Below are 23318 nucleotides of genomic sequence, written 5' to 3'. Positions count from 1 at the left end.
GGCCGATCGGCCGAAGCCGAAGAATCAAATAAAACCCGTATTGCGTACGCCATCTTTCCTTTTCCTCTCCTTGCCTTGGACGTTGGGCTTGGAAGAGAGTTGTGGTGCAGAGGTTGATGATGAACCAACAGGATCTAGACCTCCACCAAAAGTGAGACCTACTTTTGCCAAGGGTGTTTTCTGGAAAGCAGCGAGTTGACTCTGGCTCTTGCTCTTTTTTTTTTAATTCTGTGTTTTGTAGACTCTCCATAGCATTCAGTACCCTCGGTACTGAAAGCTATAAATGTCGTCGCAAGCGGAGTCACTCCTCTACACTCGAGGTTGACTCCTTGGAGGCGTTTCTGACATGCCAGGAAGAACTCCAACATGTCGACGACCTTGTTGGTAACGACCTCTGGAGGAAGTTTGAATTAGCCCAGACATCTCCTCTACCACGGCCACAACGTCCGCTAACTAATTGCAAGTGTACAACTAATAGTAGTTCAGGCTGCGCTGATAATGTCGATCAAAATGGCCATGCTTGTAAAGTAAATCGTCATGCTGAGGCTGTGCGTGGTTTGCAGAAGTCTGCACCCCTATCACCACCGGACTCTGATGAATCAGGTGACGAAAGTGAAAACGGCACAGAGCTAATGGATGAAGAAAATGCAATTGTACACAGTAATGTTTTTAGAGATTGCATGTGGAGTTCTTCCAAGCTTACACTAAATTCTGTTGTCAACCAAGTTCCTGTCAGTGCAAGTCGTCGATCACCCAATGCTTCCTCGGAAGTTGGTCCAAAGCGGCCCGATGGCTTGGCCGGGCCTGGGAAAAGCTGTGCTGACGATAACGGACCTGAACCGTTTCCCTTTCCTTTGAATTCTCTGAACTCTGCCTACTGCCTGCCACGCCGCAAATCGTCAACCTCCAGCACTGGTAAGCAGATGTGCTGGTACTTTCTGCCTTCATATTTTCTCTTCTTATGACTACTAAGCATCAACCTATCACCGCTGACGCAACGTCGGCTACTGACTAACAATACATTACATGCACACATCTCTCCAAACATCTACAAAGGGACGTGGGTTTTGTGCGAGATGCATGAAATGGGGCGGGGGTGTCACTAACCTGGGAAGCCAGAAGTATACTGGATTGGATTAGCATCCAGCAGAGTTGCATTCCAAAGAACATGAGCCACATGGCCGTCCATCTGGGAAAGGCATTCCAAAGAACATGAGCCACATGGCTGTCCAACTGGGAAATAAAGCCAAACACCCTGCTGGGATTGAAGGGCACTGAAGTATTTGACGCCATGCTGGGACATTCTTGGGGCTGTGGTACCCCCCCCCCCCCCCCCCGAGCTTGTGCTCCTGCTGAGCAGCTGGAATGCAGATTCTTGTGCTGGTAGTATTTTATTGAAGTGCACTGTGGGAACAGTATCGAAGCACGATCCACTCCCAACCACACCAATATGCATTTGCTCCTCTTTTTTGGAATTTTTCATACATTGCCGCCCCTTAGGGAGACCGTTGTGCAAGTAAGATTGCTGCAACTCAAATTTTGCGTGGTCTGTACTCATGTGATATGTGTGGGTTGCATATACAGTCAACCTACCCCTCTATTATTGTAACGATATTTTCTGCATACATGTACATAAGTTTTTGATGCTAACAGGAGTAAAGAATTAGCTAAAAGCTTGCAATATGATTTAAGGATTGCAATCAACAGAACCAGCTTGAATTGTCATTTCACGAAGGTTTTATTGAGATGTTAATATGATGTACATGTATGAAATGAACCAGTTACTCTTATAACAATATCACCATCTGGTGCAAATATCGTTATGGCGGTAGGTTGATTGTATGTCCATGTGCTGTTTCCTGACAGCCTAGCACGCTTGACAGAAGGATTTAGAAAATCGATGGAATTGTCCTCCAGTGGTGCAGCATACTTTTGGCCTGACTTTGATTTGCACTGCACTGGAAATGATTCGCCCATCGATTTCTCAATTTCCATGCTTCTGTATAAATTTTCTTTAATTCTTCAGCATATTCCGTGCCAAATCCGTGCTTCAGACTGCTTTCGTTTTTGTCTACTTGGTTGAGTAGAGTAGAGCAGATTGTGAAGAAAGAAAAGACAGTGGTTGGAAGTTCGCGAACACAATGTACCGTAGTTCCGCGCATATAAGCCCATGGGCCTATATCCGGATATAAGCCCACTTCCGTTTATAGGCCCATGGGCTAATATACAGACCCAAACACCGTAGTACAGCATGTCAGTGCAGACTACATTACCAGTACCGGTACCTATGGTAGGCGGACAACCGCGGACGGACTTGTACTTTTTCGCGTGCCAGCTGCCTTCAAAATTCGAATATAGGCCCAGGACTAAAAAACGAACCATTGTGACTGATTCATTTTCCCAGAAAATGCATTATTTCATATATTAGCCCATGGGCTTATATGCGCGGAACTACGGTACCCATTTTGGTTGATCGCCGATGCAACAACTACCGTATATTCTCTATTATATTAAGCGCCGTGCTTATATATTTTCAACACCCCTCTACCCCGTGCTTATATTGGAGACCGTGCTTATATTTTTCAACCAATACATCCATAGAGAGCAAGAAGAAATACATGCTGGATATCATGCATGCAGCATTGATTTCCACCAAGACCGTGCTAATAATAGAGACTGTGCTTATAATTAGTGCTGAAACGATTACGTTTTTTCCTTAGTGGCTTAGCTGATACCATAACGATCGGCTTATCGGCTAAACGATTATTAATGTAACTACATCAGTACATGTACATTCTGTGAATTGGAAAAAAATTACGAATCCAACATCGCCAGCGACGGAAAGTGGGCGCATAGATCTGATGATCCGGACAAGTCCGTCAGCTGTTCAGCCTGACCACTGAGACAGATACAGACAAGACAGAGGCAGCTCACTGGTTGCAACCCAAGAGCTGATGGTGCCCTTCGCCTGTGACTTCGCTGACTACGATGATGAAGTCAGAGATGCCGGCCCGGGGTGCAGATCGGCGAATTTCGACGGATGAGCTGACTTGAGGCGCACCAACAAGTAACTAGTTGCTTTTCCTGTCTATGCTCAAAATAGGCCCAGACGCCAGGCCTAGCTCGTCGTCGAGCAAACTGGTTCGGGAACCGTCGACAGAACGGAAAACATGAAACTGAAGACCACTTTACTGTCTTTAGCTCAAGACTACTTGCACGTGGAGGGAACTCCAGCCTCTGCAGCTAGTGTAGACACATACTGAGCCTGCCCGTCCTGCATGCTGGATGTAAGAAAAGTAGTCAGCTCAAAAGACGGCGACGGTGATCGCGTCGATGTTTCTCAGATCGCGCTTGTGCTTTACACGTACATTGATGTTGCAAGTGTACAGTCATGTACATATTCGTGACGTAGACCTACTCCCAACACTTTCGATGCATGCACGCTTTGTGTGACCCCCAAAAGGGGGGAAATTCCGCACCGAGCATAAGTACCATTCTACTCGTTTAGCCGATAAAATTGAAATAACCGTTCGATCTATTTCTTATCGAGTAAGTAACGAGTAATCGATATGATCGTTTCAGCACTACTTATAATGTTTCGAAAGGTGCTCACAGTGTGCTAATATTAGAGACTGTGCTAGTAATGGAGACCTGTGCTTATAATAGAGAATATACGGTATGTTATGATTTATGTGGTGTATCGCCACCCCCACCCCCGTCTTTGTTCTTGCAGTATTTACAGTACGGTGTACGATACACACCGGCCCCCACACCGGGAGTGGCTGGAGTGGAAATGGACTTTGGAGTTGTTTTTTTTTGACAGCTTTCACAGAATCTTTGGACGATATCTGTACATTTTGCATACTACACCCTTGTTTTGTTTGATTGGGCCAGCGTTGCTCGGACTACACCGCCTGCGCACTCAATCCAGATTCGCCAATCGATGACACCCTAAATCCCCCTTGATTTATTTGTAAAATATGGACAACTGCTCGTTTAATTACATATTGTGCATTAAGAACTCAGATGGTGAGCCAAGGAAAATAAATTGTAACATGGAAATAATTGTGGGCACAAGTTAAGCGATAGAGTCCACCAACAAAACCAGATTTTGAACAGTTTGTGTTTTCCACAGTGCTGAACTTTTGTTCCTCCCGCGAGCGAGGTCCTCCCGCGAGGTATTCATGCGATACTGTGTGTTCCTAGTACAGTACCGTCAAATACCGTTGCCCTGATGATATTCTACATGTTGAACGACTTCAGTTCAAGGCCTTCCATATTGTATTTCGTACAGTAGAGTCGCGCGCTGAAGAACGTGGAGTCCAGGAACATCCAGCCTGAAATGCTATGAACCAGATTGCTGAAAGATAAGAACGTCCCAGGCTGACCCCTTGGAAACTATGTTTTTGGGCGCGCGTCTCTACTGTACTGCACTCGGCAGCCTGGATCTAATGGAAGCATTGGGAGGCATGCATCGAAGATGGCCGTCACCTTTTTGCGGCCCATGTTTGGCAGGTACTACACACCCGCCAGTACATTTGTGACTTTGATCCTTCACAGGTCATGTCTGGGCTTTTGTGCAGGGCTGATATCGCCGTGCGCATGGTTATAGTGAACTTTCCATGCAAAACCTTATAGCGGGAAAATGATGCGTATGTCCCATTCCCACCCAAACCGGACACCATCTACATAGGAAGCGACGCAGCGTGGGGGTAGAGCAGTGATACTTTATGGTATTAGTTTGATGTCCCTGTGGTATATTTCTTTCGTCTTGCGTTTTCTACTATGTCTAGCCAGTTTTACCATTAATTTTAACAATGTGCTCTGTTACTGTATGTTCTTTTGTGTTCTTTTTGTGTTGTAGATGGGGAGGAAGATGTGGATGCTAGCGTTGCTGAATACTGTTCCTTTCGGCACTCCACATCTGGAAAAACTCCTGCTACCTACACACCTCCTAGGACTGGTTGTATTTCAGCCTCTGTGGTTCATCATAAGAAGAACATACCAGGCTTCTCGCTGCCAATTTGCTCTGCAACTGTCAACACACCGCCTGCAACACCTAGTCCTGGCACGCCAGTAAGTGAGCTACCCACTGGCGCAGCAATTGCGCCCTCTACGCCTGCTGCAGCCATCACAACATCCACTGCATCCATGTCACCGCGGCCGATTGGCCTCCGTCCACAACGTCTATCCTTGCAAAGTGCGCCATCATCCCCCCTTAGCCCAAATGCTGCTGCCAAGCGTGTCCGCCGTGAACGTGAGCGTGTTCCGTCGATCACTCACTTGAGCACTTCGATTGATGAAGACGATCCTGAAGTTAAACGCGCTACCCACAATGTTCTTGAGCGTCGCCGGCGAGAGGACTTGAAAGTAATGTATGCCAACCTGCGTTGCTGTCTGCCGGACCTTGAATTGAAAGACAAAGCTGCCAAGGTGAAGATTCTTGAGAGAGCTAATGGCTTCATCCAGCGTCTTGTCAAGGAGAAGTCGAATCTTGATGACGAATTCAAAGTTCTCCAGCGCCGTAATTGCCAACTGCGCCAGCAGCTTTCCTCCCGTGGCCGCGGCCTAAAGCAGTAAGCCTGTGTGCCTTGTATCTGTGTTTCCCGTTTATGTGTTTTAGTTGTCTGGTCTCTTAGTTTGACCCCGTACTTAGTTTAGAATAGATCTTATAGCGGGCTGGTAATCGCTACAGCTGCGGTCCATTTCTTTCGGATTCCTTTAGCTGGAATGTAGTCTCTCTTGTGTGCGTGCGTCTGTGTGTCCGTCTGTGTGTCTCTACTCACTGTTCTCTCTACAGTTTGTCTAGTCTCTTGCACGGCTACAACTGGTGTTTATTTTTACTGCCTTGCTTTTACTACTGTTGGTATTTTGTTGCAAAAACCTTGCCGTGTTTGTGAGGGTACATGCACGCTTGCGATCTAGTGCAGTGCTGTATTCTTTTCTTTTAAGTGACCTTTTTTTTTTTTTTTTTATATTTTCTCCTCTCTGGCTACATTGAGCCCTGACTCTTGCCGATTCTTTCGTCTCTCTGGACTTTGATGCTTGATACTTTCTCTCTTTACATAACGTTGCTATTCCATTTTCTCTTCCTCTTGATGTGTGATTTTAGCATGATACGACTTTCTCTTTGCCTTTTACCTCTTTCTTTCATTCCTTTTTTCTCCTAACGTACATCATTTACCAGGTACAGTGTGCTATCTAGAGACCATAACGATTCAGAATCATTGAGTAGTCAATCTACGAACAAACTATTAGCTCGAGTCTTGTTCCTGGTGTGTTGACTGGGCAGCCAACATAGGCTAGGGACGAGTAGGGTGCCATTCATTCTAGCAAGAGTACATAACCATGTTATATACTCTTGATTCTAGTTTACTGTGCAGCAGAGTCACATACCCAAGAATGCCATTTTAATTGTCGAGCTGGGACCTTCTGATTTTTTTAGCCTGTGTGGCTGCGTTCTTATAGCACTTTCTTGCATAACCACAAGGGTGTGCAGCTCTGCATATGGGGTATGGCGCAGCACGCTGCCCACTTTACACTGGTTACGCAGACTGCGGCAGTGTCAAACTGTGAGCCATTGCTGATTTGCATCATTATTGATCTGCTGTACTGTTTCTTGCTTCCAAGTCCGCTTTCCTCGGAGACTTTGGATGGGTTTGTTTGTGATGTGAAATTGTTGCAGCTAAACCGTAGGAACTGGAAAGCTGAAGTCCAGGTAGCTTGTTCAGCATTTTACTGCAGTATGTAATGAAGGCAGGAATGCTTTTATGTACATATACATGTACACACCGTACCAGGGAGGTCGACTCCCTGGTATGATGATTATCCGAAGTAAAGGAAATACAGTCATGTACATGTATATTATACATCATTATTTATAGTAGTCAAATACAGTAATAGATATTCCAAAGATAAATGGGTGTCCATGGAGGGAATCTCATGAAATCGGAGGACGAGGAGGAATCACAGTTTATGATTGTACTCTTGTAGTCTTGCGCTTGCCTCTTGCAGTCTTGGTACAAGCAAGAGTACACACCCCAGGTTATCATGGTTATGTACTCTTGATCTTGCCTTGCACTATTGATTGGTACCAGGGAGTAGTACAATAATTATTGTACTACATGTACTCCCTGATTGGTACTACTAGTACTGTACAAGCTACCTATTGTAGTAGATCTACCTCCTGTTCTACACTACAGACCAGTGCAGTCTAGTCGTACACTCACCGTAGCATGCATTCGAACTCAAAACTCGATCGTCTTTTTTTTACCACACATTCCTGCACTTACAAGGGATTTCCCCGGGCCCTGCACTGCTGCAGAGCTCACCGCGTGGCCCGACAGCATGGGTATCACTATGGTTGCAGCCAATCATCGTCTTCTTCTGGAACCGCGGGAAAGACAAGCCAGCTTCGCACAGTGAGTTGTCTGAACTCTACAACAGTCCAATGTTTTGCTGATTTGCTGTGGAGTATTGTTATATCGGAGACTTCAGCGAAGTGACATGGCTCAGTTTCTTCGTCAAAGGCAACTCTATAGGAAGCGAGGTAATACAGTCATATTCCCACTGTCACCTTCAAGACGCGATTCTTTCATCTGGCCTGGGCTATATTCATCTTGCTGCTGCACGCCACGCCATCAGCTATCTGCTCGCCTTTGTGTTGTAATACATTCTCCTCAGTCATTGAGCACATTTCATATCTGCTGTGAATCCTGTACTAGATCGAATTGCCGTGCCCTGCCGATACCTGGAAGGGTTCCAGTGTCGTGAGCACGATGAGATAATCACCAGCAACGGGCACAATATATCGTTGGTGAGTTCTGACAAGTTATCTGTACATGAGGACATGTGCACAGTCGATTGTGGTGTTCGTTCGAGGCGTCTAATCGTCGCAGTGCAGAGATGAAATCTACCTGGCATAGTGTATAGACACGTAACACATAACATAAAATTACGGAACCATTTAAATCATCCTACAGAGAGTACTAGACCAACACTCCCATCGCTATGTGACTGTACGTGATAGTAACTAACACATGACAAAATCAGCGTTGTGCTGTGTTGCTTGGTCCGCCAATTTAAAGGGGAAGTTAAGCCTCAAATCAAGTTTTCACCCGTTGTAGTCTTGGGGGTGCTGCGTCGAATGGTCTTGGTCCGAGGAACCCGAGACGCTCCCTTCCTCCTTTATTCCCAATCGAACTCGCCACTTCCACCGAAGCTGGGTGACTGTGCCCTACTAGATGGGGATTTGTACGCAAAATGTCACTAAAAGCGCCATTTCGTTCTTATAAAAGCACGGATGACCGCGATTGGCCCATATGTTGTAGTCCTTTGGACGCTGAGTCGACTGGTTTTGGTCCGAGAAGGCTGCAATGCAGCATTCGTCCCTTATTCCCAATCAAACATGGTTGATAAGCGGTCACTTGTTCATGCGTACACCAGTCACCGTGCCTGCAGGGCACAACTTACAGCCTGTTTGGGCGCGTTCCTGTCACTCGAGTTGAACTCGAGTTGAATCTTGGTGTGAAAGTTGTACCCTGCAGGCGCGGTGACCAGGTGACTGGTGTATGCATGAGCACTTGACCGCTTATTCAACCGTGTTCGCTTGGGAATAAGGGCCGAAAGCTACATCGCAGCCTTTTCGGACCAAAACAAGTCGACTCAGTGTCCAAAAGACTACAACATACGGGCCAATCACGGTCAATTCCTCCTCCATCCCACTGGAATGGGAATCTGACTCAAGGTGATGTTGGCAATTTTCCAGCAGCTCTTCTGCGACATACTCACTGCTTACGAGTACTTGGTGTCCTGGTCTTGCATGGTCCAGGACTGAGTAGATTTGATGCTGACTCCCTGCATTTCTTGGATTTCGTTTTTTTATTGTGTGTTTTCAGAGCGACACCCCGCCACTTACTTGCAGGTTCAGCAAATGTGAGTGTGGTAGATAAGTTACATAATATGGGTGTGGTAGATACAGTGCTGCCAAATAATTTTCGCCCCAAATCGGACACCCTTCACCGTCAAGGCTGGCCACATGGTGCGAATTTTTCTCCTCGGCAATTTTTTTACAGAGAATTCAAAATATCGCCTAAAACACCATGAAAATTCGCTTTGTTGCCATGGTAACCCCGGAGTTGTCATGAATTTTGTAATGATGAGTGTGGTCGTACACTGACTCTGTATAGACTGTCAGTGTACATGCCATCCAGCCTGATCCAGGCATGTTACTTTGCACTTCCACAGCCAAGCGCAGCCTTTTTAGAAGCAAATGTGATTTGTGCCTTCAGTTGCGTTGAAAAGTGAAAGTACAGGACTTCTGCATATGAAAGTAATGATCTCCGACATTTTGGCTGTTTTTCGGACGTTTCCCTTTTCGGACCGGTTTTTCGGAAGAGCCTTCGAAAATCGGACACTGTCCGAAAAATCGGACGGTTTGGCAGCATTGTAGATACGTTACATAATGTGAGTGTGGTACATACGTTACATAATGTGAGTGTGGTACATACGTTACACAATGTGTGGTACATACGTGAGTGTGGTACATACGTTACATAACAATATTTTCTACGTCCCGGATGTGGAAAAGAGACCACAGGTGTAGATAAGCCAGGAGCGTCGGATGGTATTCGACATTGGTGCAGCCATGAATGGGTGGAGGGTCAGGGGTCCTCCCCCGAGGTATTTTTAGGGAAATTGGGCCCAAATAACCCATATTCCGTTGCTTCAAAAATCCCAAGATGAAATTGTTCTGCCGCACCGGTTCCGATGCCCCTGTAAGCTGTAATGTCGCTCGGTTGCATTCAATGCATACCTCTGCTGTTACATCGTGCCTGAAGTTTTGTGGAAGTTGCTGTGCGCTCCGTGTGTGAGTGCCTGTGCGTGTACGTACTTGTGTGTATGTGTGCGCGCGTGCGTGTTATATAAACTGTGGACCCATTTTGCACTGCTCACCAGAATGAGTGCGAGACAAAATTCCAGACGAGGAGGCATACACTCTGGTGGCCATTCCTGGACGTTTCTTTCTTTTCTCACGTCTTGTAACTCTCGCCACTGCAGGGATTCGGGATGGAGCGTTCATGGCAACGGCTGACGAAGCCGGTGTTCTGAGCCTGTATGACATTCGCCGGCCACTGTGCAAAGCGCTGGAAGGCTGTATGTTCCTCTGTGATCGTTTGTGCCTATGCTTGCTATGCTAGCTCTCTATTGTTGAGCATGGGTGTCGTACACCCCATTGCCGTATCAATCTGAACATGAGACAAATGCGAACTGCATTGCATTCCCCGCTGAGAGCATACTGTAGGAGTTGGTAAGACAGGACCAGCCAACTGCAGAGACTTGTTGTGACCCAGAGTAATATTTGTTGTACTTCAAAAGTGTGAGAAGTACTGAAATGAGTTGTTGACTTAGTACGTACACGTGGTGTTCAGTAGTCTACTATACTCTCAGGTTTGTTGTCGCGATAGTCTCTCTGGCCATTACCGTAAAGTACCGCCAGAGCGCCCCACCATCTCATCCTTTCGTGGTCGTATTGTGGAGGTGGTCTGCTGTCTGTAGGTCATACGACATGAACCTTGTACACATATTGCACGTTTTGCAGTCAATCCGTACCTTCAAGAGGACACAAGCTCCACACAAAACCTGCCAAGTGTGACCTTAGTACACTAAGATTCTCACATCGTACACACTTCATTGCACTCTGCCATACGATTTTCCTTTCTCTGGCTGTAAAATCAAGGTGGGGCGCTCTCGCGAGACGGGGCGCTCTGGCGGTACTTTACGGTACTAGCATGCGCTGTCCAGTGAAAACTGTTGAGCTACCACTGCAATTAAGAGGCCACCTGTCTTTTAAAAGTTAGGAGACCCGCTGCCTCAGGCCTCAACACCATCCCTCAACATGCATTCTGACTTGGGGAGCAAAGCCTCCTGTCTATGAAGGCTGGTTTACCATGCAGTGCACCGGCATGGGGTTTGCACATGTTCCGCTGTATTAGCTTAGCTGCTACATGTACTACTGTCATCTGTGCAGGATATTACGTGTGTATGGTAGCATCTAGCGTGCACAGCCATTCTCGTTGTTGGTGTCGCTGCAACCGTTGCTCTGTTCTGCCCTGTGTTGGTGCGTGCACAGCATGGGAAGCCCACAGCAATGCTGTCTTTGATCTGGCCTGGATGCCGGTGGATGGCGAGGCTAAACTGGTACGCTGCCTGTGATGTGTGCAATACGATAACTGGAGTCGTATGATGTGATGTGTGCAATACGGTAACTGGAGTCGTATGATTCGGATCTATGATCCCACGTTTACCCACTCTCTGTCTTGTGTTCTGTACACTGTTTGCGCGTACTTGCATGCATCCCTTGGTGACTGGTTCTCGCTGCGCACATACATACACCCTTGGTCCAGAAAACCTGCTCAGCGTGGATTTTCGAAATCTAGTGCTCCGTGTAGTGCTTCTTCTGTTGATCTTCTCACGTGTTGACTGGGTTTGTCCGGGCCCGGGCCTGGCAATCCCCCTTCCTGCAATGCTTGCTGATAGATCTTTGTCGCGTGGTCATATCGAAATATGTCGCGTATCCTGGGCTGTGTGCGTTGATAGCTGATCCCTTGTGATGCTTGCTGTCCGACTAGTCGTCGGGTGGGGTATTGGTCTTTTGCCCCTCATCTGATCTCTTGTCTTGTTCGTCTCTTCTCGTTGTCCCCTGCTGCTGCTGCACACTCAGCTCACTGCATCCGGTGATCAGAAGATTCATCTTTGGGACTGTGCCAGGACCAACTCGCCACTGGCTACCTTTGCTGGACATTCTGGCAGCGTGAAGTCGGTCAGCTTTTGCCAAGAAGAACCGAGTAAGTCCTTTGAACATGAAGCGTTCCCCCAAGCAGATGCGTTCCATGTACTACATTGTAATAACCATCTGGCCTCGCTCAACATGATGTGCCCGAGATGGAAAACAAAGGGAGATGCACTCTTTTTCTTCTTTTTGTTGTGGTCATAGTTGTGTGCGTGTTTCTGCTGGTACTGGTGCATTTGTAGGAATCCCCCCCCCCCCCCCCCCCACACACACACATATGTACAGTACTCCTGCAGGACTAAATAGTCACACTTGTGACCCAGTTGTCAGTCACAATAGAGCAAGCAATTTCATTTTCTACACTTTCATTACTCCGCAAAGGGGCACCACTCGGGGACGGTCACATCCACGTTCAAAGGTCAATGTTGAATCCCAGTCATCTAGTCAGGTGTCAGAGGCTCCACTGTGAATGATGTGTGAAACCTGTCTACGGCTACCGCTCAAGGGACCTTCAAAATGTGGTCTCTGCTGTCAGGTGGTCTCCTTATCCAGGGCCAATTGACTGGAAATAGCATCCCTTGGTCATGGCTCCAGTGGTCTTCTAGGACAGGTGGTCGCCTTATCCGAGCGGCCGCCTTGACAGCTTTTACTGTACTTTGCTATTGTACGTTTCCTGCATGGAGTTTCATCGCCGGCGTTGCTTGTGGTGTTTGTGTTGTTTCAGTGGTGTTTGCATCCGGTGCACGTGATGGCCACATCATGCTGTGGGATCTGAGAGTAAATCGGTCTGCTGGTAAGAGGCATATTTGTGTTTCGCCGCATGTACAGTGCGTATGGGTTATAGCGTGGTCGTGTAAAAGAATATACTGCCTACAAGAATGAACTCTCATGTTTTCATAATCATAACATGGATTTCAAGTGCACACTTATTCTTGCAAGCAATTTTATCGTACAGTAGAATATATCGGTCCTAAGAATGGACTTTGTGTAGCAAAACATACCAGATTAGTACAAAGTATATCGCCTGTAGTGATAATAATATAATATCCGTCCAATTCAGTTCCGATCTGACTCGCGTTGGGTCGCAGTGCTGCAGGTTCAACTGTTGTGGTCATGTAACTCATGTTGCATAGCCACATGGTAAGCCTATGTGACTATGACTGTCGGGAGAGAAGTAAGACTGAAATGTACCTTACTTATAAAACTATCACACTCAATGGACTACTACTCCAATTACGGCTCATGCACCTTCTCTCACCAGCCTCTAAATCTCACACTCTAGATCTCTCTCCGTCACTCCAATCATAGGGCACATACACTCCAATTACTCCAAACTCTTCGGGATTCTCTCTCTCTCTCTCTTTTCCAAAACGAGCAAAGAGAAAAAAAGGCCCAGAAGCGCAAGCATGCGCCTTGGTTATCAAAACATGAGAGCTCACGTGCTGCGAGAAATTACGTAACGTGTGTAAATGTTTTAGGTTTCAATATTAAATGTGGAGATCGCGTACGCGACAATGACCAGCCGCATGTACGATGATCTTCCTGCCTCTGCGCACATGCACATGATATGTCACACTTGATTTATCGTGTGTAAGAAATATCGGAAATAAGAATAGAAAGTAGTTTTTCAAACACCCACGCTATAACCGATACCTACTGTACATGTATTAATGCAGGCCATTCGTACAATCTCCAGTTAGTGCCACATGTCGGCGACGCAGGCTGCTGTGGTTTGGCCATGTGGTGCGAGAGGGTCCGGAATCCGCCTCGTTCCAAGCACTGGAGCTATCAATCAACACAAACGACATAAAAAAAAACCGTGGCCGTCCGCCATTGCGGTGGGTAGATACGATTCGGCACGACCTGAAGGCAGCGGATCTCTCCGTGGAGAGCGCTCTCCAAGCTGCAGGAGATAGACTAACTTGGCTTGACACTGTTGACAGATGCGTCGACTCTGCTCCTGTCTAACAGGTTCAGGGAAGATGCGAGCTGTGTTTATTATTATTATTATTATTATTATTATTCGTACATTTTTGAAAGCCTGTCTGTGAATGAGGGTTGTGGTGGCCCAGATGTGCTTCACGTAGTGTGCCAGTGGTGGTTACGCTGGTGCTGGCAGTGGCGTGTGTTGTCTGTGTGTGTACACACGCCCGGTGTGATTTTGATGGCAAAAGAAGCGACGATGCCTGTTTGGGTCTACTACTGTTTGACTGTGTGTACATGGTGTATGTATGTGTATGTCGTGTGTGAACTCTCTTATTGTTTTCCCTGTGCCACACAGGTGATCAACCTTACCAGGTAAAGCCTTGCTCTCAGCTGTTCAACGCTCACAGCTCACTCGGCATGGCAGCGTCCAGTACCAGTGCTCGGCCGTCTCTAAAGCGCTCTAACCGTAGCCAGGTGTGTCTTTGGTGACTGCGTGTGTGTGTGTATGTGCTCCATGTGCGAGAGCTCTTGGTAGGTAATTGTTTGATGTGGCTGTTGTCCTTTGTGCAGGGCTCTCTCCTGTACCTATATAATCTTGCATCAATTTTGCTCGTTGAGCAAAACAATTATTATAATGGGTGTGGCATCTTGTGATCCCAGTTTATAATAGTTGAGCGGCCACAGCCGGGCCTAGCTGATCAGTCCTGGTTTCAGTGGTACCGTAAAAGTCCGTAAATAAGTACGTATTTACTTTCGAATTTAGTGACTACACCCGTACTAACTTTCGGGCGGGTACTGACTTTCGGGCACGAACTAACTTTCGGACCTGGCTTGTGTGTAGTGGAGAAATCATTTTCATGTCGATGTACATGCTACGTGCTGCATGTGCGCATCGTACCGGTACTTATTTCGGGCAGTATGTTTATCGGGCTTGACTTGACTTCAACAGACAGAGCCAAAAGAAGTATTTCTTTCGGGCAGGTACTTATTTACAGACTTTTACGGTATATGAGCAGAGGCTGGAGGCTCGTCTTGCACACACACGTGCACGTGCACACACACACACACAGCGCTGTGCATTTACCAGCAGTGCCACTAATAGCATTGTCGTTTGTGTGTTGTACTTGATATTTGACTGTGTGCGGCAATGAAGGCGGAAACGGCTGGCAGGCAGAGTGTAACTGCAGTGCTGTTTCGCGATGATCGCTGTATCGTGTCAGCTGGTGGTGGTGATGGGTAGGTGCCTGGTGGCTCACTGTTTGCCTGCTTGCATGGGTGTGTGTTTGTTTGTGTGCGCGTGTGCGTGTGTAAGGATGTATGTGCACATGCATGCATTTGTGCATACGCATGTTTTTATTGCAGTCTCCAGAGAGCTTGGTATAGCTCGCCTTGAAAGTGCTCAGACCTTACTGACACCCTATGCCTGCAGGTTTAAAGGGGAAGTCCGGTGAAAAATTTAAATTTCACAGTCCGTAGAGTTCGGGTCGCTGAGTCGAATGGTCTTTGTCCGAGGAGGCTGCGGCCTATGGTTCGTCAGATACGCCCAATCGAACAAGCGCGAATTTGAGCGCACATCACCCAGATCCAGGTGATGACGTCACAGCGTGCAGCCAGGTAGCCACACCATCTAGTTGTGTACAAAATGGCCATATTCGGAGCGCGTTCGATTGGGGAACCGTTTGTCGCCGCTTCTTCGGACCAAGACCATTCGATTCAGTGTTACAAACACTACTTTCCTTGTGATTTTCAGCTCGGTAAACCTCGAGGTTATACCGTATTTTAGCCGTTTCCGAGTTGGACTTTTTCCGTCAGCAAGGCCTCTACGGCTCTAGCAATGCGCTGCGTGCATGCTAGCTGTAGTGCAGTCAACAAACTCACACACGGAACTACTCGCGCACTGCCGTGCAGGGGTAGCTACAACAAGACTCGAGTCACAAGACTCAAAAACTAGTCAACACACGTACACAGACTTGTCATGTACTACACTCGTATCAGTTCATGTGGTCAGAGAACGACGTTACGTGCGTTTCTCCTTGCCGGTGCCGGTGGTTGTGCTTTGAGAAAGAAAATTTTAGTTTTCCGCTCCAGTCCCGCCTCATTATTTTTTGCTACAGCGATGAGTGCACAACCGTGACAAGTGACAAAACAGCGAACAGCTCCCGGACCTAGAACTTTCAGATTCCATAGCGTTGCGAGCGGAGAGCCGTGCCCGTGGTTCAAAGAGCCTGCACTGTTCTCAAATTGAGTAGTCCGAAATATGCCAAGTTCGCACCAAAACATCACCATGTGCCAGGCTACTGGAGTCTAAGCGAATCGGTATGGAACAACATTTAGAGTACTCGCATCACTCTTCTCCATTTTGGCGACCCTGCTCTCCAGCGATCTGATAATTATATCAGCCTCGTCTGCAATAGCTGCTGCTTCTTCATCAGTCGGAAACTCAGTAGCGCTCACTCTTGACCGGCCCGCGCGGCCATTTCTTCAGCTGAATACCGAGGTTCTCAGCGCCAGACCAAACTCATGAAGGTCAGCCATGGCTGCATCCTCACTCTCACAAGGAGTTAGGTCTTCGGGGTCGCTTGCACCACCTAATATCAGTCGCCAAATCATTTGAAATAGCACTGACACTATTGCTTTCACGCACTCCTTTTGACCTAGCTGCACGCTATGACGTTGCGGAGGGTGTGGCGCGGCCGCATGACGTCATGGCGCAGCCCCCGAAACTCAGTTTTTCAAACGGAAATATCTCGAGAACGCTTTGGCAGAGACACGTGGGACCAACACCATTCGACTCAGCGCCCAAAACTCTACCGACCCTGAAATTTAAATTTTTCACCGGACTTCCCCTTTAACCATGTAGTATCCTGTGCCCCCACCACCCCCACCAACCCATGCCATGGATGACTATGTTGCATCTTTGGCGATGTTTCCGCGTCTTGTCTATCTGTCGTGTCTTACGCCCGACTATGTTGCACCTTTGGCGATGTTTCCGCGTCTTGTCTATCTGTCGTGTCTTACGCCCGACTATGTTGCACCTTTGGCGATGTTTCCGCGTCTTGTCTATCTGTCGCGTCTTACGCCGTGCCTATTCAGTACTGCTGAGCAACACCTATGTACAGTGCTGCTCAATGAAATCCAGTCACGTCGCTCAAGTACGCGCCGGGCGTTGCGCAGCCCTAGACCCGCGAACACTGGGCTGTGAACTGGCGCGTGACGCGACTGGATTTCATTGAGCAGCGCTGTAGTATACCTGTAGTGTTAGTGCCTGACTTGCTTGTAAGGCTTGAACTCTTCTTCAATTTTCTGTACTTGTAGCGCGCTGGGGTAGGTGAAGACCGAAGTTTTTGCGCGCTTTGCTGCTCTTGTCAGCAACAGCTGGGGATGTAGCACTGATGGTGTTGACTTCCTCGCCTGCAGATTTCCCCACGCATTGCAGAGTATATATAATGCTACACCCGTCTTTCTGCATGTTACTTCTAAAGTAAAGCAAGACAATTAGGTGGTAGTCCATTGACTAGTCTTCCTCGTAGCAGTTTTCTCACAAAATTCTTCCTTCTTCCTTCTTCTTCAGAATGATCAAGGTTTGGGATATTCGTATGCCAAGATCTATCCATCAGCTTGTACCCACTCCTACTGCTGCGTTTTCCTACTGTGGTGGGAGGCAAGGGAAACATGGTGAGTCTGCTTCAGAATTCTCTCTCTCTCTCTCTCTCTCTCTCTCTCTCTCTCTCTCTCTCTCTCTCTCTCTCTCTCTCTCTCTCTCTCTCTCTCTCTCTCTCTCTCTCTCTCTCTCTCTCTCTTGAACAGCAGCTCTGCCTTTTCCTGTAGCTTTGTTAAATACGCTCTGTGTGGTACATGCAGTATACATGTGGGACTGGGACTGTGTGTGACTGTTGGTCTGTTGTAGCAAATTCTGCGTGATGCTGCATTGTCACTGATGAACTACATGTATTTATCTCCGCCGCATCTTTGACCAATTCCTGTTGTGCAGGCTTCACTGGCCTGGTGATGGATCCCATCAAGGCTACTGTGTTTGCAAGCTGTACTGATGATGTGTAAGTTGTGTTGACTGCCACGCAAACCTCCACCAGCCAATGGCTGGCCTGGGTATTCTATCTCGTCTCCTCTGTGCGGCTGTATGCCTTGTTATTGAGCTACACATGGATGTCTGAAATCCTTTTAAAATCGGCAAACACTCACTCTCAAGGCTGTGTTCATCGCATTGCAGTATTATTTTCAACTTTTAAGAAAGTACATGGCTTTTCTGTTGTTGACTAGCTAGGTGGGTAAAAGTAGCTTATGCCTCCAGTGTATGGTCGTGAGTTTGTGCTCTCTGCGAATGTCTCACTTGCCCCTTTGTGCAGCGTGTACCGTTACGACATTGCAGCATGTTCTCCCAAGCCAGGTGAGAGGCTCTGTGTGTGTGTGTGTATGTGTGTGTGTGTGTGTGCGCGTGTGTGTGTAAAGTTAATACTAGAGATATGGAGTGTATATGGAACAGTCCATGTGCGTGATGCTGTGGTCCTTACAATATCCTTTGTGAAAATACATGTATGCTACTGGATACATGGTATCTGCATGATGCATCGTCGCACTCGTCTAATGAATCACAATACGTTACCGGTGGGTACGCAACCGCGGGTATCATCAAAGTCTGTTTGAATACCGGTACTTTGAACGGCTTTCCAGCTTCATAAAAATCGCTGCCACAGTTCTACCCTGGTGTCTTGTTTTAGCTAACACTATGACTGTTGCCGCGACTGCTGTGCATAACGCATGTGTTTATCCGCCTGTTGCATGCGCACCTGCAGTCTCCACCATCCAGTCGCAAGGCCTGGGCTCATACTACGTCAAGATGGATCTCAGTGCGGATGGACAGTGAGTGAAACACGTGTGGGTGTAGTCGTTGCCTGTGTCCTGTTCTGTGGCCCGAGCAGTGAAGCTCCATATACATGTACCTGTATATACCATAATGTCTAGCTTGGCATTGCTATCCGGTGATCAGCCAATCCGTAGTGGTGGTGGGTGTGTGTGTGTGTGTGTGTGTTGTCTGCATCACTTCCGCCCAGTTGCGTCTCTAATCCCCTAGCCCGATTACTGGAGACTGCTCTGTTCACTTGTTATGTCATGCATTGCGCTGTTCTTTGTTTTGCGTGTTGTCTTGCTTAGATTTCTTGTAACGGGGTCCATGGAAAGCGACGCTCTGATCTATCAGGTACTGGAATTTTTCAGAAATTGTTGGTGTACATTATTATACTTTGGGTACTTCCTGTTTCTTGCCCAACCTTTTCAACATGCAAACACCAGCACACATGATCCAATCGACCGATTGCCCGATAATGAAATGTGTACACAATGTGTGCAAACCTATAGGATGAAGTGGGTGATACTCTGGGTTTTTGTGTTAGATCTGCGGAGCCCCAAAAGTCTCCTGAAAGCACCCATCTTGTCTAGAGGGTGTGCACGCAGGTGACATCACAATGACGTTGAGCACTTCGTTCTATTCTCGTAGGTTTCTCCACACCTGGCCTACTGTAGTTGTTGTGTGCGTGCAATGCTCTGCATTCCTACTTTTTCTACTCCACTTATAACGAACTTGCATTATAGCAAATTGTATGATACGGCGAACCACTGTCCATGTCTCTGGTCAAGCCCATACGAATTTAATTGACCCTTCATACTAGGGAACAGCTGTCGTATATAACGCACCATACCTTGTAGGGCCGCACGTAATCCAAGTGCGCTCACACTGTCATGGGCCACATGCCAGTCATGACTAGTGTTGCTTGTATGGTGTGAGTGCATTTCTGCTGTAGCGAACTTCAGCTATAAGCAACTAAATCTGCACATTGGTGCTTGCTTTAGCAGGAGTCGACTGTATGCTGCTTGTAATACAGGGTAAGAAGGTGTGTGGCTGAAACGTTTTAAGACGTTTAATGTTACAATGTATGAAAGTTATCTCTGTGACAATGGTAGTCGGCCTGTCCCTGTGTGTTTCCATGTCCGTTGTGAAGGTGAACCATCCGCAGGTTCCTCATGCTGCACTTAGCGGGCATGTGGGAGAAGTCATGGCTGTTGCGTTCTGCCCCGGAAACCAGGAGCAGGTATGTGTGTGGCAGGTGATATTCTCTCTCTCTCTTGCTGTTGTGTTATCATCTTCATCTTCAACCTCTTCTTAGCAAAGGGACATCAAGTGTCCAAAAACCGTTCCCAGTCTTTGTGTAATGTGATTATGAAGCACACCGGGTGTCCTCGGACCAGTTGCTAAACCCTTGCTGACTTCACTGTTTTCCACCGCTTGATGTTGTGTGCTTTGGTGCAGCTTGTCACGTGTAGCGATGATTGCTCGGTGCGACTGTGGTGAGTTGGACGGGATTAGCACCTGTGCGAGAAAAAAAGTCTGAAGCCGTACCGTGTGTGTGTGCGTGTGTGCGCACACTGCACAGCTACGCAATCCGTTTTGCTCTTTCTTTGCAACCTACTATCATGGAACAAGATTGGAATGGTGCCAGGGTATCCAGTGAGGTTTAAAAAATTATGGTTGAAACGAGCAGGGGCACTGAAATGGAAAAGTAAAAAGTTAAAAAAAAAGTTAAAACCCCATGTTTGACTTTTTGGTGGTGAACCTGGGGCTAGGCTAGACTGTACCACGGCTTTGTGACTTTGCAGAGTCAAAAGGCCCAAGATCATGAAAATCGCCCAAAGGAAGCCAAAGATATACCAAAGTGTCGATCCTTGAGCACGGAGTTATCTCTGTGCAACAAGCCATGTTGATAGTGATTCAGTGGACAGAAGACATAACACTGTGGTATACTCAAGGTTTTTTGTTTAGTACTTACCCCTGCATTGGCCACCGCTCTCAAACTTCTTCTCTTTAATCCTGTTCTGTTCTGAGTGCAGGCGTCATAAGAACACCGCAGCTCTCTTGTCCCGCGACTTGTCTGATGCCCGACTGATCGGCAGAGCCACACTTGTTGCAGGTAAGATACGTGTGTATGTGTGTGTGTGTGGTGGGGGGGGGGGGGGGGGGGGGTACATTGCCACAAGTTCACAATGGTGGTTGTAACTCCGCTGTTCATGGCAGTGGGCTTATCACCAGACAACACACTGACGATAATGAGCAGGTTGCCTACGACTATAATGGGGGAGGTGCGTAGTAAATATAGTGGACACAAGCTCAGTGCAATGTGCACAGTGCCACCGTAAAGACCGGGACAACTTCAAAAGGAATCTTTCCAGTTGATCATTGTCCGCTCTGGGTCAGGCATAGTCTCCTCAAACTCCCCGCATCCAGCCCACCGGGGTCCAGAGCTCGTCCGCAGCTGCGATGGTAGGGACACAGAACACATAAAGTTTGTGCAGCCGTGTAACGTTACACCCCGAGGCTGTCTGATTTCCTGGATTAGGGGGCCTCTGGACTCAGAATATTGGTGGCTATCAATTATAGACCACACCCCATCAGTGAATAGTTGAATATGATCTCAGTTGATGTGAAGAGTGCTGCGTTGTTCTATCAATAGAGTGTTGACGGCTCACAGAACGAGTTCAGAATGGACCGCGGACTCATTTCCAAATTCCAAGCCGTGCCCAGCTGACAGGGAATTGAGACCGGTTTCACGAGTTCATTACGAGTCGGGGACACGTGAACTCGTTGCACGCTCATTTAACGAGTTGCTGAACGTCACTAATGCCTTGTGTTGATTGCCTTCTATTGCCTCCTCACAGCTCCACCAGAGCCTGTAGTTGCACCGACTGCTTGCGATGGCACAGTGGCAGCAGCAGCCGGCAGTGCCAGCAGAGAGCCTGGGCAAGTGACACCGTCGCGCGACAAGTGCATGCGTACTGCGTCCATGCTCAGCTTTGTGAAGGTGACTCCCAGTCGCACTGCTCTGTTCCAGGACGACAAGGAGAACATTGCCGTGGACTCGTCCGCTGCCACCTCCGCCGCCGCCGCAGCACCTGCAAGAACAGGTGCTGAGGGTGCGCCTACGCACAGAGCAGCGGTCGTCGCTGGAGCATCCGTGGGGCCACCGCCTGCCAAGCGCATGTTCACACTTCCGCTGAGTCCCTCTCGGCAGACAGTGGTCACATCCAGTGCGGGTACTGGTACCACTACCCAGCAACCAACAACACCCAAGACACCACTATCTCCAGCGACACGAACAGCTGTCTCGCCGTCCACCAGAACTGCGCTAACCCCTGTTTTCTCTGCATCGTCTCGCTCTAGAACGTCGCCAGGTGGCAGCAATAGGGCAGGAAGGAGCTCATCCAACAAGGCCCCTGGCACTCCGAAACTGACGTCGCTCCAGCAGTGGTTGAGTCCCCGACCCCAGCCACCATCATCTTCGTCTTCGCCAGCGGTTGCGACTGGTCTCACTTCGCCGTCCGGTCGTGTTACGCCGACACGAAGCTCTCAGCAGCAGCGCCTTTCACCGTCGCCATCTTCCTCCTCACCGATGGGTGGTATGGTATGTGCTGCTGGTGTTGCCACTTCACCCAGCACTGCACCCACCACATCGTGTCGACAGAACTTGTTGTCTCCAATGGCGTTCACTGCCGTTCCTTCGCCAGAGAGTCCTGCCTTGTCAAGCAGTGCTCCACGAATGGCAACCGCAGAATAGCGTAAATGACGACACGGCATATGTACATTTAACCAATGCCCCTCCTGGGCGACACGCGCAACACTGTCCGTCATAAACCACGGCGTACGTGTACACTCTTCTCCTAAATTATGACCTTCAACAACTTCAAATACTTCCTCCAGTTTCCTTCGATTTTGATAAGCCTGCTTGACCCCGCGAACTGTCACTATCACTGCTCATGACACGCACGCAGACACACACACACACACACACACACACACACACACACACACACACACACACACACACACACACGAGAACATATTCCCATCACACATCTGATTCTGACACATTCTCTGTTCATACTGATTACTATCTACTTTTCAATAGCATGAAAAATACGGTTGCTAACAACAGTTGCTTTGAAGTAGCCAACTTTCTCTTCTTCTGCTCGATTTGCTCTTCATTTTTGTTCGCTACCAGCTGATTGTGTATATGCCCATTATCTTGCTGCCCACTAACACTTGAATTGTTCTCTGTACGAGTGTACGTAGATGGCATTTTCGTGAGCAAAGCGAGGAGCGCTTCAGCTGCTGCCAGTGTTGCATGTGTCTAGGGGGAGAGCAAGACTCTCTGTTGTGACCAAACAGGTTGAACAAGACACATTCTCTGTTCATACTGATTACTATCTACTTTTCAATAGCATGAAAAATACGGTTGCTAACAACAGTTGCTTTGAAGTAGCCAACTTTCTCTTCTTCTGCTCGATTTGCTCTTCATTTTTGTTCGCTACCAGCTGATTGTGTATATGCCCATTATCTTGCTGCCCACTAACACTTGAATTGTTCTCTGTACGAGTGTACGTAGATGGCATTTTCGTGAGCAAAGCGAGGAGCGCTTCAGCTGCTGCCAGTGTTGCATGTGTCTAGGGGGAGAGCAAGACTCTCTGTTGTGACCAAACAGGTTGAACAAGATTGACCCATATGGCCATGTGGACTGACGATAAGCGAAGAACAAGA

At 47.8% G+C, this 23318-nt stretch overlaps 2 protein-coding genes across 2 annotated transcripts; both read left to right on the top strand.

Moving 5' to 3' along the window:
* Positions 1 to 15: 15 nt before the first annotated feature.
* On the top strand, positions 16 to 6254 carry LOC135815387 (myc protein-like). Its single transcript, XM_065328678.1, has 3 exons — positions 16 to 151; positions 242 to 915; positions 4865 to 6254. The coding sequence occupies exons 1-3, from the start codon at positions 117 to 119 to the stop codon at positions 5578 to 5580; spliced, it is 1425 nt and encodes a 474-aa protein (XP_065184750.1). The 5' UTR covers positions 16 to 116; the 3' UTR covers positions 5581 to 6254.
* A 1147-nt stretch (positions 6255 to 7401) lies between these two features.
* Positions 7402 to 22888, top strand: LOC135815385 (denticleless protein homolog). The gene is made up of 18 exons (XM_065328676.1): positions 7402 to 7549; positions 7725 to 7816; positions 8898 to 8934; positions 10060 to 10155; positions 11132 to 11199; positions 11723 to 11846; positions 12516 to 12584; positions 14073 to 14191; positions 14871 to 14953; positions 17289 to 17392; positions 17709 to 17772; positions 18082 to 18122; positions 18529 to 18595; positions 18887 to 18932; positions 19732 to 19821; positions 20040 to 20077; positions 20618 to 20697; positions 21443 to 22888. The coding sequence occupies exons 1-18, from the start codon at positions 7507 to 7509 to the stop codon at positions 22336 to 22338; spliced, it is 2157 nt and encodes a 718-aa protein (XP_065184748.1). The 5' UTR covers positions 7402 to 7506; the 3' UTR covers positions 22339 to 22888.
* The last annotated feature ends 430 nt before the right edge of the window (positions 22889 to 23318 follow it).

This window comes from Sycon ciliatum, chromosome 4 (assembly GCF_964019385.1).
Source record: "Sycon ciliatum chromosome 4, ocSycCili1.1, whole genome shotgun sequence".
NCBI lineage: Eukaryota > Metazoa > Porifera > Calcarea > Leucosolenida > Sycettidae > Sycon > Sycon ciliatum.
This window is presented reverse-complemented; position numbering and strand designations above follow the sequence as displayed.

Excerpts from the sequence above, each read along its gene's own strand:
- LOC135815385 (XM_065328676.1), top strand. The coding sequence starts at position 7,507 with ATGGCTCAGTTTCTTCGTCAAAGGCAACTCTATAGGAAGCGAG. Across the intron at positions 14,192-14,870 it reads AGCGCTCTAACCGTAGCCAG|GCGGAAACGGCTGGCAGGCA; the intron begins GTGTGTCTTTGG and ends GCGGCAATGAAG. Across the intron at positions 18,933-19,731 it reads GCGACGCTCTGATCTATCAG|GTGAACCATCCGCAGGTTCC; the intron begins GTACTGGAATTT and ends TCCGTTGTGAAG.
- LOC135815387 (XM_065328678.1), top strand. The coding sequence starts at position 117 with ATGATGAACCAACAGGATCTAGACCTCCACCAAAA. Across the intron at positions 152-241 it reads GATCTAGACCTCCACCAAAA|ACTCTCCATAGCATTCAGTA; the intron begins GTGAGACCTACT and ends TGTGTTTTGTAG. Across the intron at positions 916-4,864 it reads ATCGTCAACCTCCAGCACTG|ATGGGGAGGAAGATGTGGAT; the intron begins GTAAGCAGATGT and ends TTTGTGTTGTAG.